The 18032-nt window shown below is 39.5% G+C and overlaps 1 protein-coding gene across 3 annotated transcripts in view; it reads right to left on the bottom strand.

Moving 5' to 3' along the window:
• gab2 (GRB2-associated binding protein 2) overlaps positions 1–18032 on the bottom strand; it is a 37888-nt gene continuing 19856 nt past the window's right edge. For 2 of the 3 annotated variants that reach the window (XM_034701627.1, XM_034701630.1), the window contains exons 3-10: positions 7804–8032; positions 4745–5337; positions 3916–4013; positions 3453–3732; positions 3184–3274; positions 2946–3048; positions 2707–2829; positions 1–2614 (exon numbers count right to left, since the gene is read on the bottom strand). In XM_034701627.1, coding sequence (XP_034557518.1) covers positions 2471–2614; positions 2707–2829; positions 2946–3048; positions 3184–3274; positions 3453–3732; positions 3916–4013; positions 4745–5337; positions 7804–8032 — 1661 coding nt within the window. In that variant the 3' untranslated portion in view covers positions 1–2470. The remainder of the gene's footprint in view (positions 2615–2706; positions 2830–2945; positions 3049–3183; positions 3275–3452; positions 3733–3915; positions 4014–4744; positions 5338–7803; positions 8033–18032) is intronic. The other variant, XM_034701628.1, reaches the window with a different exon arrangement.

Raw genomic sequence — 18032 nt, 5'->3', positions numbered from 1 at the left:
TTTCACTTCTTGATTTATTTTATGTCCACAGTTTTAGTCTACCATTATACAGGAATAACAAAGTATTGTATTCTTGTGTATCCCTAATGAGCTGTACCACATTACCATCACACTGGCATCTTTTGTAATATTGCTCCACAAAATCAAGACAGTTTGCATACATCAATGTTAGTAGAGAGAAGGTTTCCTTATTTGGTTTTTGTTGGGTTTTTTTTTCCTTGAAACAATTATCAACTTCAAAAACGCACAATAAATTAATAAATTAACACACAAGCAATCTGCAAATGCTTTACAGTAGTAGCATTATCAGTGGTATAAAAAATGATATCTACTAGTACAGTACGTCAACCCAGTGACAGTCTGATAGTAGATCTGAGCAGTGTTTTCAATCTCACCCAGTCAGGCTGTCATTTAACATACTAAGACTCACAATCTACCACAACACATACACAGCTCTTCTGCTTACAGCGGGTCTCTCTAGATAATAAATTACACGTCCATTTCATTTCGCAAACTGACAGGGAGACAGCCGTTTTTCAGTCTTTTCTTCCTTTTTTCACTCTTTGTGAATCACAGTCCACCTGGGAGGGCTTTTACCAGTGCAACTCAAAAACTGCCAGCCTTTCCCACTTCATGAATAGATCTTAAAATTCAATATTTGGAAATTTAAAACAGAAATAAAACACACGCTGTAACAAACTTAGCTTAATTTAGTCTGACCCGACCCTTGTACATTTTTCGTGCTTACACCTATCAGTAGAAAATAATGATAAAAAGAATACAAAAACTGTAAAAATGGTAGAAAAACATTAAGAAGTTAATCTCAATGGAATAATCAATAATACCATCTAGCACTGCATGGCCACACGATTCATATTAAGATCAAAGGGATTCACCCTTCAGTGGTTCCAGCCCACAGTGAAATACTGGACTTAAGTTGAACTTAGAAACTGATCATTCAGTTTCCCTAAATACAATATGGCTGTTACATTGTGAATAACATCTCCAAGGCAAAATGACACCTCATTTAAAAAAAAGGAAATATAAGGCAAATGAAACAAAAAGAAGACTTTAGGAAATTAAAAACAAATTCCATCCTCAATCATTTTTAAGTGACAATAATCACTGTCGATCTTCATAGTGGCAGTTGGCCTTTGCGAGAAAAGCACAATCTTACATTACTGTGGTGCGCTTTTTTTTTGTCTTAGACAAGTGCATCAAATTTCTAACATTCAACAAGATGCGCTGCAAATATGTCATTCTATTAATAATTTACATACAGGAAACAATTACTCCTCAGAGACATCGTTGTAGTGTGTGGCATATCAAAGACAAAAGACATACATCAGCAAATGGTTGAGTTCCAGAAAACATAAATATGTTATTCTGCTTCTACTTAGCTTGTTTTTATTGTCTCTGGGGGGGAAAGAGAGAGAGAGAGAAAACAGAGGCACGATAAAAAAAACTCCATGGAAAAGACACCTCCTGCATTATTTTTTCTTCCTACTGTGTTTTCTTGTTCAGTGCACATTTACAATGAAATGCATTAAGATATTACCTGAAATGAGTCGACCACTACAGTCAAAACTACAAAAGATACAAGATGCCGTCTCATTTCTTGTCTTGTTTACTTCATTTTGAACATTTGGACGTTGCTGTCTTTGTACCTACACTAAAAAATAATTGGCCTGCCATCCAGCCTAACAGTGTTTAAATCATTTGGACTCATACTTAATGGAAATGGTGGAGAAAACCGTGTAACGTTATCATTAGAGCCCCTGACATGGGCCTTTATGTATTTGTAAGGCAGCAATGCCCCCACCCCCCCTTCCCTTACCAGACATGCACTGCTAAGCTGAAATTATTGCCCGCAGTGAAAATAATCTCTTCACTGCTTTTGCTAGACTCAGCACAAATGACAGATTGAAGTGAAAGAGAGAGTCTGCCTGCATGCCAAAATTGGAGTGCATCTTGGCAGTCCTGAGACCAGTAAGCGTACTCTTACAGTATATTAATATGGTTATCGACCAGTTAGTCCCTGCTACTCTTTTCAACAGCAGCAAGGCGGCAAATGACTTGCTAGATGCACAAAATGTGTAATTGTTAGGAGGGTGAATCTGACAGCTTTCGTGAAACATTTGTTTTTCAAAGAATGGAATGATGAGTAAAGATGATATTTTCGAACACATTAGGAATTGATCAATTTTCCATTAATGCTATAACAGTCTGCATGAAGAGCTTTGGCAGAGCACTTCACCCTTGTGGCCTGATACTCTGCATGTTAGCACCAGACTGCATGGTAAATTACAAGAACAGGCATAGGATAGTTTATGGCTTGGAGTCCATTTTTTAATCTAAAACAAGGCCAACCAGTAATCATAGTAATGATAGAAACTGATTACCAGAGATACTTCACTTAAAAGTGTCATTGTTTTCTGTTTTGTTGTTGCACTGTTTGAACAGGTCAGTGTCAGGACTTGACTCCCTTGGCAGGTTCAGCAGACTGCCGCACATCCGTCCACTCCTGCATGGTGCTCTGCAGGGCTTGGGTCTTCTCTTTGTCCACTTGCACATAATCTACCTTTTCATCAGAGGTCACAGAGGATGTTGAGGGCTGTGAGAGGATAAAGTAAGGCAAGAGTGAGATTCTGACCTCAGGGCAAATATTTGTTTTCAATTACACTCTGTGAAATCATTATAGTATACTTTTCTGTGTGGACTGGGTGACCCGGGCTGGAAGTCCAACGCTAGGTAATCCACGTTGCCACATTTCCTAGGGGCTGGGCTGCTGGTGCCACTCACGGCGGGGGAGGTAGACGCTGGGTTCTGCTAATAAGGACAGGAGGGAGGGTTTCACTCACACAGTGTGGAACGCAAACAAGTAGATCATTAAAACAAAAACATGATATGATCTCCTGATCTCCCTTCCAGCTGTTGGGACTCACCATAGCCACATAGTTCTCTTCACTGTCTGCAGAGTCAGTGCTGGTGATGCTTTGTGTAGAGATGGGTCGACAATGCTGGGAGGACATGGAGTTCATAGCAGGCCTGGAGTAAAGCAGATATGATTGTGAGTGCTGCTTCCTTCTGATATCAGGCAGAAGCAAAAGTATAGGACTGTATAATTAAGCTGTGTTTAGTGGCCTAGGGTAACCTAGCTTGAATGACTGATATAAGACTCACATGGGTCGTGTCCAGGACATAGTGACTGGGCTCTTAAATGGCAGCTCATCAATGATCCCATTGTTCTTCAAATCAAGAGGTGTTGGCTTTGCTGTGAAATACAAAAAATCAATCACTGTCAACAAGAAACATTGTTTCTGGAAAAGCAATTACCAAAGTATGCTCTAGAGCTGATTTAAAGCTATTAATGGAAATTAATAGCTGTCGACAGCCAGAGTAACAACAGCCCATGGAAAAGATCACTGAGAACTATGCTGTCAATAACTCACATTTCCTGTTAGGTTTGAGGTTACGGTTGATAGGTGGTGGTGTGACATCACTGAGGCGGCTGGGCCGGTGACACAAGGAGGCACTGCTCCCCTTACGGGCAGGTAATGTTGCAGAGAATCCTGGGAAATCAAAGTGATGTGGCCCAGGGCTCATTGGGATGTAGATATTCTTAGGACTGTCAGCCTGGGCAGCGCTCAGTGGCGAGGAGCCAGGATTCATGGGCACATAGTTGTCATCCGAGTTGCCGCTGTCTGACCGTGTCAGAGGGGCTCTGGTTCTCTGATGTCAAAAGAGACAAAAGGGCACATGACTCTCTTAAACTCTCTGGGCTCAATATTGCAAGGCAAACTGCAGCACTCAGTTGGAGTAAATATAGAGCAACAGAATTTTCTATCTCTGCAGTTCATGACCTAACACTTTCTGTCTGAAGAGGGAGTGCAGCTAGAGGAGAGAATGACTCACCAGGTAGGAGCTGAACCCGTCATTGACAGACTCCACAGACTGGCCTGAGCTATTGAAATGGATGGGGCGGTGATGGATGTTAGTTTCAAAGGAGGAGCCTGTGGGGAGAGACAGTAGAAAGATCAATATTTAACACTGGCAAGAACTCTAAAATGTAAAGAGTTCAAAACAATATAATGCCAAACCTTAATGGGTCACATATACATTGTGCAATAATTCCTTCAATAAAGGCAAATTTAAATTAGAAAGAAAGCCAACTCCTGTTTTCCATAAAAAGAAACACAACATATACTATATTTCATTAAATGCTTCAGTGGTTTATACTTCGACTTTGCTGTACAGGTGTGTGAACAGCCTGTAGCCTCAATAACAAGGGTCACAGGTCAATTGTAGTTACAGGCTATAGGAGACCTGAGCATGAGCTTGGCAGCTCCGAGTATAATAAGAGACCATGCATAGTGTCTGCAAGTTTTTTTTTGTGGCTTATCAGCCTGGAATGAGGCATTCAGGGAAGGGCTGTTTAGCTTGAATTTCATTAGCTTCTAAAACAGAACAGTGTCTGCTAGGCTAGTCTGTTTCTGCTGAGCTGCTTGTGTTAAATCAGTAAAATGAGATAGAGGAAGAGCGAGCGAGTGAAAGAAAAGGGGGGAGGACAGGAAGCAAAAACTATCAGCAATACCACAAAGGAAGAGAGTGATCACTAGTGTTTGCAAACAGGAAATAGGTAAAATGCGTGATTTCAAAAGATCTGTGAATGCACAAAAAAAGAAGCTGCATTCAGGAGTAACATGCTAAAAACAGTAGACAAAGCAATATATATTCAGTGTACCTCTATGCAGCCTAATGTTCTCAACAGCAGGGAGAGTATTCCTCCGAGGGATAACTGACACTGCAGTCACATCTCCATTCTGGCTCCCTACCGACTGTGGACTCCCCCATTGGCTCTCTGACCCCTGACTGGGTTTCGGTGGCCTTGGAGGAGGAGCGCAGGAGGACTCCGAACTGGAGGGTGTCAAGGCATTATGATTCTTATCAAACGTCCTGGGAATCTGATAGAAGGAGCCCGGTGTTGTAGGTAGGTCATAATTGTCAGTTGGACGCTCATTGTTGTGCATGGTGGCGAGGGTGTTGCATGGCGTTTTGAAGGTGTAAACCTCTTCGCTTTCCAGCTCAGGCTCACATAGACCGCTGTGAGCAGGTGCCTCGGTGCTGTACCCCCGGGGCAGCACGTAACAGGCCTCCTGGGGAGAGTCATCATGCAGCGGCGACTGGTGTTTCCCTGGCTTTGGTAAGCTGTAGAAACCATGCAGCTGAGCACCCATGCCATTCAGACAGTGGGAAAAGCCATGTGTGAGTTTCTGGACTGCAGAGTCGCTCCCCATAAACAGATTGCTGCGTGTGGCTTGGGAAAAGCTGGCACTCCTGCAACAATAACAAAGACATGCACTGTAAATAAACACGGTATGTTTTCCTTGACCATTTGTTAAAAATTCACTCCCAGAAGACTGAAATTGTCTCCTGATATAGTATAATGGTAAATGGCTGAAAACCATCCATTCTACTTTAGCAGTCATTTCAATGTAATAACCTAAATAGTCACTAGATGGCACTGTAACACCTCAGAGGAATCTTTAGCTCTGTAAGTCACAGCACTCATAAAAAAAACACACCTTAACATTAGTGCCTTAGAGCCATTGTGATGCAGCAAACATTCTTTATGGTATGATCATAGTTTCCTTGAATATCTGGTTTGTTTACATGTTTACAGCATGTTTACAGGGAGAGGGAATTCATGTAAATGACATAACAGTACAACTTTCACATAGTTATTCAGCCTTGGTTAGGCACCCTGAGGACGAGCCTCATTTATTCCAGCTCTTTTGTAGAGCTTGACCTTGAGTGCTAACCCTACATCTCAGACATTTCTGCCCAGTTAGCTGACCAATGGCCTGAAAAAGTCAGCCAATGCAAAGATACAATATCCTCAATGAGACGTTTCTTTTATGACTGTGCTAATCTTTGCTTGTGTTTTAGCTACACTGCACTTTTCTAATAGTTATGTTCAATCTTGATTACAAATGTAAGAATTAAAGTGAGTAATGCATCAAAGTAATACAATTAACATTTTGCTCTCTTTGACCACATTTCTTTTTCATGCCAAATGGTAGACCATGTTTCATTATTCTTTTTCTCTCTCATAAGGATTTCAATCATCAGTCAATATTTTGTTAATCGCCCTGCTCTCAATCATTGTGGCTGCATGGGGGCTTTTTGCATTGATTAATTCATGCAATTGGTCATCAGACCAGTGGAGTTTATACTGACATGAATCTTACTCCATCACCAGATGCCTGTCTTAATTAGCAGACCCACCAAGCTGCATCTAGTGAGTGAGTGACAGACATATCTGCATAAAGCTGATGAGATGGATTGTGAGGTTTTGATTTCCTGGGTTTCATAGGAGGTTCAACACAGCAGATTTATGTGCAAATCGTGTGGCTGAGAGCCGGGCACTTCTACTCTGTGTGAGTCTAAACCTATAGGAGTGATGGATTGCAGCCTCACCCTCATTGATCATCTACTGGGCCGGCTATCTGCTGAATGGCATCATTATTAAAGCTGCCTTTGATTCTTATAAGCAGGTATGAAGGCAGCAGGAGGAGAGGGGAATTTTAATGTAAAAGTCTAGATAATATAAAAACTTGGTTCCTATGTTCTCCTGCTTGGCATGGAATTAAGATTTTTGGGGGATGTTGCCAAAGGGGAAGTCACATCTCCTGAACTGCACATGTTTTATACATTGCCTAACTGTTGTGTTACCAGCATTATTATTATTATTATCATTATTTCTATTTTTATTATTATTATTTATTTTTTTTAATTATTATTATTATCATTATTATTATTTTTTTTATATATTATTATTATTATTATTTTATTATTATTATTATTGTTATTATTATTATTATTATTTAACCATTATTATTTGAATCATTGCTTTAACATATATTTATCTTATTTAATTATTTATTTATCTATTTATTTCTTTATTTTTAACTTTTCTTTCCACTATTATTTATTTGATTAATTTTACTGTATTGATTTGATTTGATTTTTAAGTATTTTATTTATATTTCTATATAATATGTAATGAATATGGTGTGTGATTAATGTATATGTGGTGAGTGTAGTGTGTTGTGTATATAAATGTAATGTATGTGTATGAATTTATGTGCTTTGGCAATAACATGTCTTTGTTCATGCCAATAAAGCAAAATTAAATTGAATTGAATTGAATTATAATCCTGCCTTTTATAATTTTAACATTGCTGTTGTTTTCTGTCTCTCTGTTATTCTGTGAAGCACTCTGGGCTGCATGTTTTTATGTATGAGTGTGCTTCATGGCAGCATTAGATTTATGGGAGTTTTAATTTCTGTGATCAAATATTGTGATTTTTTTTGTATTGAAAACATTGGTTTAATCAAAAACTGACTCTTTTATTAGAGTTTGTCTTTAAATTATTCTAAACTCTGCAAATAATAATTCTGTATTGCATGTTAAATCTTGAATTTAGACTTTTCTGCCATACTCAGAAATACTCAATGCTGTTTGAGTTATATTCACTTCATAAACTATCATTAATAGTTATTGGAACTTACTCAGCAGACCTCTTACAAATCTGTTTCTATCTTTAAAAATACCCATAAAACTCACAGATGAACACAGACACACACAGACACACACACAAGCAGATAATTTCCCCCCATAACAGTAGTTCTAACCCTTTGGGGCCTCTGAACTGAGGAAGCGCCGTAAACCTGTATGTTGACCTGCATTAAGGGATAACAGGAAACTGACACAGGACGCCTGAGGGTCGTGACCTTTACCGTGTACTCTCCGTCTTCCTGCTCATGCACTGGTGGAGGAGGAGGTAGTCCTGAGGTGCACTGTTGGAAAGGGAGCCGTGGTGTGAGTGGCGTACAGGCACATCAAAGGTGAAGAGGACCGGCTGGCTGGAGTGGATGGGGGCAGAGGACTTGCGTTCTCCGGTCAGAGGAGCCATTGAGCCGGTGACATCTGGTCCTACAGAACGAGGCATATGGTGTAACCTGCCATCTGAGGACAGGAGAAATCAGAGTTATTGATTGTTTAAGCCATGTTTACTTCTTAAACACATCTTTGGCTAGTTATAACAGATTTCTGCACTTTCAACATGCTATGCATTACTCTGCTACAGAAGTCAACATAAAAAGCATGTTAAGTCAAAGGTCACTTTATGATTCATTTGAGGGTTTAAGCTTTAACATGACCTTGCCTTGCATGGAGTCTTGTATTCAGTAGCTTTCAGACTGCTATCTAATCAATAGAGAAGAGGAATCTGTATCCAGGGAGGAGAGAAAACAGTATCCCTCTGCCTTTTTCAGCTGCAGACTGTGAGTGGCTCAGCAGCACATGACATGTTATTTGTTTTGACCAGGGTCGATGTGCATCGTTTGATTTTATTAAGGTGGCCATTGTTTGGCACAGACAGACACAATGCAGAACACAGTCTTACAATGTTCTTGTTTTGGTGTGACATCCCTGATATCTGCATTGAAAGGCTACAAAGAAAACACAAATCTGAGATAGGGATGCTGCAAATAGAACGGGCAGGGGGCCAAAATGAGGAGGTGCACACTGAGATGTAGGAGTAGAGAGTGGGCGGCCCACTGATCCATCGACCCATGGTGCTGTGTGCAACAGCTGATGGAAGGGAGGAAAAAAACACCACCAATCATCTGATAGTACTGATAGTACTGATAGTAATAGCTCTCATAGACTCAATAATGAATGCAAGAATTTGCTCGAGCATAGTCTTACAAAAATGATTTCAGTATTTTAGTTTGGGTACATAAGTATTGATGATGTATCTTCAATTATCAAGAAGTATGGATAAATCAAATGATCATTAAGCCTTAATTAAAATTATTACAAAGAAGCAACAGAATGAGTCACTACTGTGAAACATTGCATGTTTGAGGAGACAAATAATCAATCAATCAGGCTTTATTTATAAAGCGCTTTTCATACAATGGCATTGTAACACAAAGTGCTGCACATAAAAACAACCTAAAATAGAATAAATTAAGAAAAAGATCCCACCCCCAGCCCCAACCCCGAACCCACCCCACAATCCTAAGGTTATGAACACAAGATATGCAACATTTGTAATAAAACAATAAAAATAAAATAAATAAATAAAAAATAAAAAAGAAGCTGCTGAACAAACTGAGGGAACGCTCTCATGATATCTTAATAAGGAAACACTGGAGGAAATATAAAATGTTAAAACTCAACACAGGAAATCAAATTAAGATAATCTAAGATAATAAAACACTAAATATTCAACCATTAAAAGAACATAAGATGCTATACTTAAAATAAATAAATAAAGTAGAATAAAAGTGACTAAAATTTGAACTAGATAATAAATAAATAAATAAAACTGTTAGGAATAAAAATAAAACTCAGTTAAAAGCAAGACTAAAAAGGTAGGTCTTGAGTTTGCTTTTAAAGATATTAATGCTCTGTGCTGCCCTCAGATCCTCAGGTAGGGTGTTCCACAGGCGTGGGCCATGATAATAAAAAGCTGCCTCACCATGGGTCTTAGTTCTTACTCTTAAATAAGAGAATAAACAATAAATCTTCTCCTCTTAGGGTCTTCAATAAGTGTATGGTATATTTCCATGAACTTGAAGTCTGAAGGATTCATCTATTATCTGAAACTGTAATATCTCTGTCAACTAACTTATCTTTAAACCAGCAATTTGATGTAAATCTTATCTGAAAAGCAGTTTCCTCTGTTCTTTTGCATTTCGCCTCTCCTTTACCATTCTCCTCTCTTCTCAGACCTTTACAAAGCATGCTGTGGGTCAAACTGCCCTTTAAGAAAAGGGCAATGTTCTGTGAGTCATGATGAGAGCTGACCATACAGAGGGACCACAAGGACTGTGAAAAACAGAACACACACAAACGTGGTGTGTGTGAGCAGCATGTGTGTGTGACTGTGGGGATGGTGGAGGGGTGAGGGGTATTCTGGATCACAGTTAGCCGAATGAGGTCACATCTATGCCTGAGGGGGAAAAGGCCTCTGCTGTGGGGTCTACAGGCCAGTGGACATCAGTGAGACTCCCAGACCCACAGCCACACAGGCAGGGACCCCCCCCCCCCCCCCCCAACAATCCTCAATTACACTATTGTTCTGAGTGATTCCACTCTCCCTAGGCTGGTTAGGCATCATCTCCTGTCTCCACAAAAAGCTTTGTAAAAGCTTTCATCCAGTGCGGTGAGTACTAGGCCCACTAACATGGGTAGATATATTGATTTGTTGTAGAAAGACAGTTCCTCCCCCCTGCCAGAGTAGAGAGATGCATGAAAAACACATGCATGATTTAAATGCTGACTTAAATGCAGAAACACAACAAATATTCCAAAGTATCATATTGCACATTTTCTCAGAGTGTGCCTATGTGCTTGTTTTTCTGTGTGCCCTACCTAAAGTTTGTGTTATTTACCGCTGCACATGACTGTCAGAATCAGAGTGAGAAGAAGGACGACTGGTCCGGCCTGCTGATGGAATAGCCCACATGGCTCATCACTGACACTAATGGATCTACTGATGTATGTTGCCATTGGGAAGCAATTCCATCGAGTCAGAAGGACCACAACACAGAAAAAAAAAAGAGAAGAGCAGAAAATAAACACACTGATATTTTCCCAGGGTGCTTCCAGTCTCTGCACTTGCTTATAAGATTTCATCACCAGGAACACTTCTCTCTTACATCCCAGCAAAAATGTCCACATCAAACATGAGGCAAGAGTTTTTCCCACAACATTCCTCCGCTTGAAACAAAGATCAGATATTAAGAGACTCTTTTTTGGGGCGGTGACTGACATGTGGCTATATTCTGGGTCAAAGAGCTCCTAAGTTCATGAGCAATTTTCCAATTATGCTCTATAATACATCACCTACTGTCTCATCTGCTCTGTGGCCATAATCTAATAGAAGCCGGCTGCTGGTCTCACGGGGCCAAAATTAGAACCCTGCAGGATCACTAAGGACAAGAACATCTTTGTAGGGTGCTCATTTCCTCCCAGTCCAGCCAGAATTAGAAAAGAACATATGATAATCAAATCTAAAATGAGATATAAAAATAGAACATACCACTGACATATTGAATTGAAGGGGCTAAGTGATGGAAGCATGCTAGAGGAAGCCTTTGAAATGTCTTAATACAGCAGAACGTGAGGTGTCGGTTTGGCCTAGTGGTAGAGACGTGCCGTGCATGTGCAGAGGCTGTGGTCCTCAAGCAGGCAGCCAAGGTTTGAGTCCAACCTGCAGCCCTTTACCTGCATGTCACTACCCACTTTCTCACACAGTTGTCTGCTCTGTCCACTGTCCTACCCCCTCTGCATAAAGGTTAAAAATAAAGCTAAAGAAAATGAAGAATACATGCAATCGCCTGTTAAATGTTCTATACGATTATCATCTAGAGATACCTGCGTGCAATTTGTGGGGAAGAAAATGCAATTTCCTTAATGGCTTCATATGACATTGCACTTCAAAATATAGCCTCTGGGGTGACAGCTACAATGGGGGCTGCATATTAAGTCAGATATGTCAAAGCTCTGCAGGGTGGCCTGTTGGTGCAGAAGGCCAACTTGTCACACAAAGGTCAGGCAATAAGTTTGATACCCTCATGGGTCCTGTCAAAGTGTCCTTGAAAAGGGCTTCCACCTGCTCACTCAGTGTGAGACAACCTGAATCAGCTTTTTTAATTTCACTGCTGACTCTAAGTATATAGATACATTATTGTCCTGCATGGATCTTTTGTCCAGCCGCTCTCTTAAGCCATACTGTGTCCCAGGAGGCCGCATAGTGGGGTCCATTTGCATGTGTGGTTAGCAAGGGGGTTGGGAGCTTTCCATGTGAATGACATAAATGGATGAAGAAGACAATTGCTGCTGCAGCAGAGATGGGTTAGTAGCCACAGAGGAGTCTTGTTAGTGCTGAAAGAGTGTGACACCAAACAAGAGAAGGGGAAAATGGCGCCGGAGCTTTGCTACGTAGTCTGAAGTGAACAAAGTGACATGGTTGTTTTATTCTCCCTTTAAACTCACTCAGAAGAATAACAAGCAGAGCAGACACACAGGAGCATTCCCTGATCACATTACGCCCGTGTGCCTGCCCGCTCAACAGCATCATGTGAGCACCGCCCACCGACAACACATCAATTTGTCTCAAAACACTGCACTGATCAATCATCTGAAAGGGCTGAGGCTTGTTGGGGGCTATGAATTACAGAATTTGGCTTAAGTCTAAAACAGCAGGTCATTTCAATGCTCTGACTTCATTTCTACAAGGCAGGGTGGATAAATACTGAAGCTGTGAGACAGTAGGGTGGACACAGATGAAACATGGAGACAGTTTGCAGTGGAGGACGAGTGTTGGCTTTCTTTACCCTCTCTCATTGGAAAAATGCAAGTATTACCTGGAATGAATAAAGGGCTCTGACAACACAGAGCATTACTAAATGGGAACACACTTAAAACAGAAAAGTCAGGATGAACTGAAAAGGGGATACTTGTGTAAACTCTCTCAACAATATACATTGTAGTGACTTAGTTATGGATGCTCCTTATGATGAATGATATAGATTGGGATAATCAGATCTTGTAATTAACCTCACCCCTTAGATTGTTACTGTAATATGAAGACACAATAAACCAGGCTGTCTTTTATTCAGACAGATGTTCTATTTCAGTGGCAGGTGAGTTAACTAAAACTTTCTAAAGAGATTATCTTCTTTTGTTAACTTTGCACTGAAGTAGGTTGTTAAACCCTCAACATCATAGATATTTACACAGAAATATTCAAACTAAAAAATGTCAAACATCCTTGAGCTAATTTTCACCCGATGGCTTACTGTGTCCACAGATTGGAGTTCAAAACTGCACTAAGCAATGAGATGTTAATGTCAGCAGTTTTGTTTTTAGTCTTTAGGGTGGAGTAGTGATCTCTTTGGTAATACAAAGCAGTATGTCTTGTTAGTTCCTTTATTTATACGTATGTATGTATTTATGTATGTATGTATTTATTTATGTATGTATGTTTGTGTGTGTATGTATGTATATATATGTGCATCTGTGTACATATGTATATGTGTCTATATGTATAAAAAAGGATTGGGGTTATATTTATTATTATTATTGTTTACTTTCTGTGAAGCACTTTGTAACTCTGTTTAGAAAAGTGCTATATAAATAAAGTTTATTATTATTATTATTATTATTATTATTATGGGCTCCACTGTTATACACTGTAGACATGAAGCCATGCTCTAGATCTGAATACAGCTGCTTATAAAAAACATTTTTGCATTAACCTGGAATATCTGTGCACTCCTGTGAACACAAAGTCTTGTAAGTACAGTGAACATATCATAGTGGCAGAAGAATGCTGCAGACCAATCTGCAGGAAATAAGTCAGAGTATTTTCCCCATTGCTGATTACTAGATAAAACCAGATATAAATATCTTCCTGCATTTAGCTAAACTCTATAAAAAGAGATTTGGGAGTTTCTAAACCAACATAGCTTCAGTGACATTGGCCAATCTGTCAATGCTAAATCTGTTTTGTATCACTTCAGATGATATCTATATTGGTGTTATACAATCATCCGACCAAAGGACTGAGAGCTTTCACACAGTGACATCTGAAAGTATTTCGAAAGCACTACTTCAGTTACGAAATACAATCCTAAAATCAGTTACATTTTCCCAGCATTATGCAACTCCCTTGATGTATTTGATTTGTTGCATTCACTGAAACTCCTGCCTTGTTAAGATAGGTTTATATGTTACTAACACCGGTTACATTTCAACCAACATTTCCTTTAAACATGAAAAGCAACAAAAACAAAACTTTACTATCTTACAAAAGGTTCCTTTTCAATCATTGTTGGGAACTCTAGGTTTCACATTGAGCAAAAAGTATGTTCCTTACTGAAGGAAGAGCAAATGGGGAAGTTTGATGAGATTACAATATTCAATTCAATATTTGTCCATCAAAATGTCTATTGGTTTAGGAGCAGGCGTCCTCAAAGGGATAGAGAGGGGCAGGATGCCAATTTATCATTTCATCAAATAACACTTTAGAGTTGCTGAGACTGTTTTCAACGAATGATCAATAAGGCGAGAAACAGGGGTGTGAAGTCAACTCTGTTAAAGATTCTGTTCAAAGAAATCGAACATATCTTCAATGCCTATTTGATGAAAACTGCTGAGGCTGCTGTTGGAAATGCTGATTTAGTAGTTATTCCCTTTTTCCATCTCTCTGAAAAACAATACTGACTTCATTTTTTTTTCCAAGGGACAGCCAGGGGAACAGACAAAATGAAGAGGAGGAAAACAAAACAGAGTGGGAGCTGTCATGCAAAAGAGGGAAGAAAAAGAGCAGAAAAAAAAAGGTGACTGCTGACAAGTAAAAACCTCATCCCTTAGTTGAGATGATCCTCGTCTCGGAGTTCAAACAGCTGGGAGGGAGCAGAACAAAGCCCATGATTGACGAGATGATGTTCCATTCATTAGATTGTGCTTGGGGGTGGGTCTCCCTGGCTGCAGACACACGCCACACACCCAGCCATCAGTATCTGATAACAACAGCACTAACACCCATCAACAGATTGTGAGAACTAAAAAACACGCAACCCAGAGGTGCAACAAGGACTGGTTACCTCTCCACTGGCTGACCAGTTTCTCTTCAAGAATCTTTTGCTGTCCAACATTGATTTAATGAAAAACACATCCATCAACAAAGCAAAGAACATGCGCAGTCTGCATGATTTTTTTTCTCTTTCACAGACAGGAAAGTGTCCGCCCTCTTCTTTGATGATTTTGTTGATGGCGTGCAAAATGTATCCTCAAGTCTCTGGTTTCCAGCGATGCTTAAGATGCTGCCAGTGGTATTGTGGGATGCATGGCAGGAGCAGCAACAGCAAACTGTCCTCAAACTGCTCTGTGGAAGCAGAAACCTGACCTTCCCGTGCCATGGAGTCTCATTATTTCAACAAAAATCAATGCAGACGAAGGGCACTTTGGGAGGGGAAAAGGCAGGCGGGCATGTGTTGGGGAATGAGAAGAGGCAAGGAGGAGAAGGCGTGTATGTTTATATGTGCTTCATCTCTATCAGAGTATGCACAATAATAAGTCTTACACCAAAAGTCTGTTTTTTAGAGGAAGCCAAAGAGTCCTGCATTAACATGGATTTCTTATTCAAGTTGTCTGCAAGACATTTTCACTTGGTTCCTGTGCTAAGCTTTCAGGTAACATTGTGTGCACCCTTGATTAGAAATGCACGTCTTCAAAACTTAATTCAGCCCAGGGACAGGGGTTCATTGAATTTAATTTGAAAGACACAGAATGGCCAAACCTGCAGAGAGTTAATAAATAGGCATCCTCCTTTTTTTTGTTTATTTAAAAAAAATTTTTATTGAGTCTCTCTTGTTGGTATGGCTTAGCTAGCTTTGCCTTTTTTATCAGGTATTATAATTGTTTGTACTTGGTATGTGAAAATGTATTAATAGGCATGACATTGACCTGTGGGGGAGTGGTCTAGCGTCTGGGTTTTCCTTGTTTGGAATGTACAGTATGATATGGTGGCAGTATGTTATTTTGTTTTATTTATTAATGTATTTCTTTTTTTTTTCTCTCTCTCTTCACTCTCTTCTCTTTCTAATGTAAATGTCTTTATATAATCCACGCTTAATATTTGATTTTAAACGTGTAATGCACATAGTTCCATGTACACCATTCTATCTTTAATTAAGCTGTAACAGAGTTATTTCTAAGTGTATAAGTGAGCCTTATGTGGTAGAGTTTATCCCAAACAAATTGTCAGGTCTGTCCATAAGAGATCATTGTGTTTCCACTATTGTTGGTGCTTTTTCACAATTGCTGGGACGTTTAAATTATAAGAGAAGTGTGGACACCATAATGGATTAACAAAATCTGATCCATGGTCTATGACCTTATCTTCTTTGGACTCTTATTCAAGGATGGCTGAAGTTGTGTTTTTTCTGGAGTCAAAACAAACAAAACTGTAAGGACTTTTGTTTTTACCTTTACTAATGTTGCTGTGCTGTTGTATCTACCTGTTCATTCCAAATAAAGATACAATTAAAAGAAAAAAATGTGTAATGTGGTTTGAAGGCAAGATGTATGATCTGAACTCTGTTTAAAAAAAAAAAAAAATTAGATAAAACTGTAAAGTCTTTGACAGCCACTACATTCTACTGCAGAAACTGTCCATATACAAACTTTTAAGAGTTTTCTTAGTGGGAATATCTAAAGTATTTGTTGCAGAAATGTTGGTAGAGAATGATGAATGTAGCAAAAACATCAGCACAAATATCTAGAATATTTGAACTACATGTGCTTATATGAAAATATGTGAGAAACACAACGAGACAGACATGAGTGAGAGATGTTTTAAAGAGTTGTGTAACACTAAGCAGCTGTCATGTGCTGCCCTTAGCCAACCTTCCTTCCAGTCTGCAGAGGAGGCTCACTTCTGGCTGCAGAGAGCAACTGACAGACAAAAGGTAAGTCCAGATCAAGGTGCTGATATATCTGATGCTGCAAAGGCTTAACAAAATCCTCTGAAGGGGCACAAGCACTTCTTCTTGCGCCCCACTATCATCGAGGTTAGCCTGGTCAATCTCTTTCTCAATGATGTGGTGCCACACACGGGCACTGGAGCAGCTCAACAACAAACACACAACACTGTGAGCAGCATGTATGGCTGCCTAAAACAATTAGTATGAATTTCAAACACTGATATTCATGTAGTGTTTGTCTGCCGTTTGTCTCTTAAGGCTTGTATTGTTTACAGAACAGAAAGGAAATTCCCAGTCTGTTAAGTGACACATCAGCTCAGACCTGCAGCTGGAGAAAAATAACATGCAAAATATCTCCACCACTAAAGGATGTTTGTAAACTGGCACCGTCTGTTAGTTCCCAAAAACATTTGTATATCTGAGTCGCTTTCGTCAAACAATTCTGAAAACCCACAAGAACAAGATCCTGCATCGACTCATAAAAGCTCTACTTGTTAAACAACAGTTAATGTGTTGCTGGTGTGACACCGTGGTTCAGTTCCTTGAGCGCTGTGTGTTCATAAGCTCAGAGATCAAGATGGGAGATGCAGGAGATAATTCTGACTCAGACTGAGTGTGTACCACTGCACAAACAAATAAGCGTCTCGCTTTCCTCACGGATGAACACTGCTTTCATCAACGTGTTGTGGCTAAATGCAAACATTTGTCTAGTCTTTTGCAGTGATCCCAGACAGTCTAGACAAATAGGTCTTCACTCAACTATGACAGGTAGGTTACAAGTGTTGGTATGGAGAGTGGGCTGGACAGAAATTAAAACTCACAGAGGCTAAATGTGTGAATTTAGGCTATATGAATAAGACAGTCTTAAGGATAACTAAAACTAGCTCTTTTAATAACCACAATTTTGTGCTCTTATAAAACATCTAGTTTCAGCAGTATTATAAGTATCTCAATTTTTTAAAAAGCTATCTGTCAAATATCACCTGGCTGTACTCTAGGCTAGTGTTCCAAAAACAGTTATGAGGATTTAACCCTCCTGTTATGTTGCGGGTCAAATTGACTCATTTTTAAGTTCAAAAATCAAAAACAAAAATGTTAAAAGTATTTTTCCACTATGAAACTTCTTCTGCTTGGCTTAATTAGAGTGGACAACATATCAAATGAAAACGGTTCATTTCACACATTTGCCACCACCCCTGCATGTTTATATTACAAAGATACTGGGTCAATTTGACCCTGCAGTCAAAGTGGAGGCTGAAAGGGGACAGAAGTGTCAAATACTAAATGTTTCTTTGCAACTGTGTGACATATTTCACCCCAATCACTTTCCAATGTACATTAAAAAAAAGTTTTGATATGAGTTTTAATAAAAAAACGAGAATTAAAGAACACCAATGCACTAAGTAGGGCTGCACGGTGGTGCAGTGGGTAGCGCTGTTGCCTCACAGCTAGAAGGTTCC

This window comes from Notolabrus celidotus, chromosome 14 (genome assembly GCF_009762535.1).
Source record: "Notolabrus celidotus isolate fNotCel1 chromosome 14, fNotCel1.pri, whole genome shotgun sequence".
In the NCBI taxonomy this organism is placed as follows: domain Eukaryota; kingdom Metazoa; phylum Chordata; class Actinopteri; order Labriformes; family Labridae; genus Notolabrus; species Notolabrus celidotus.
Note: the sequence above shows the minus strand (reverse complement) of the source record. Positions and strands in the feature narration are given on the sequence as shown.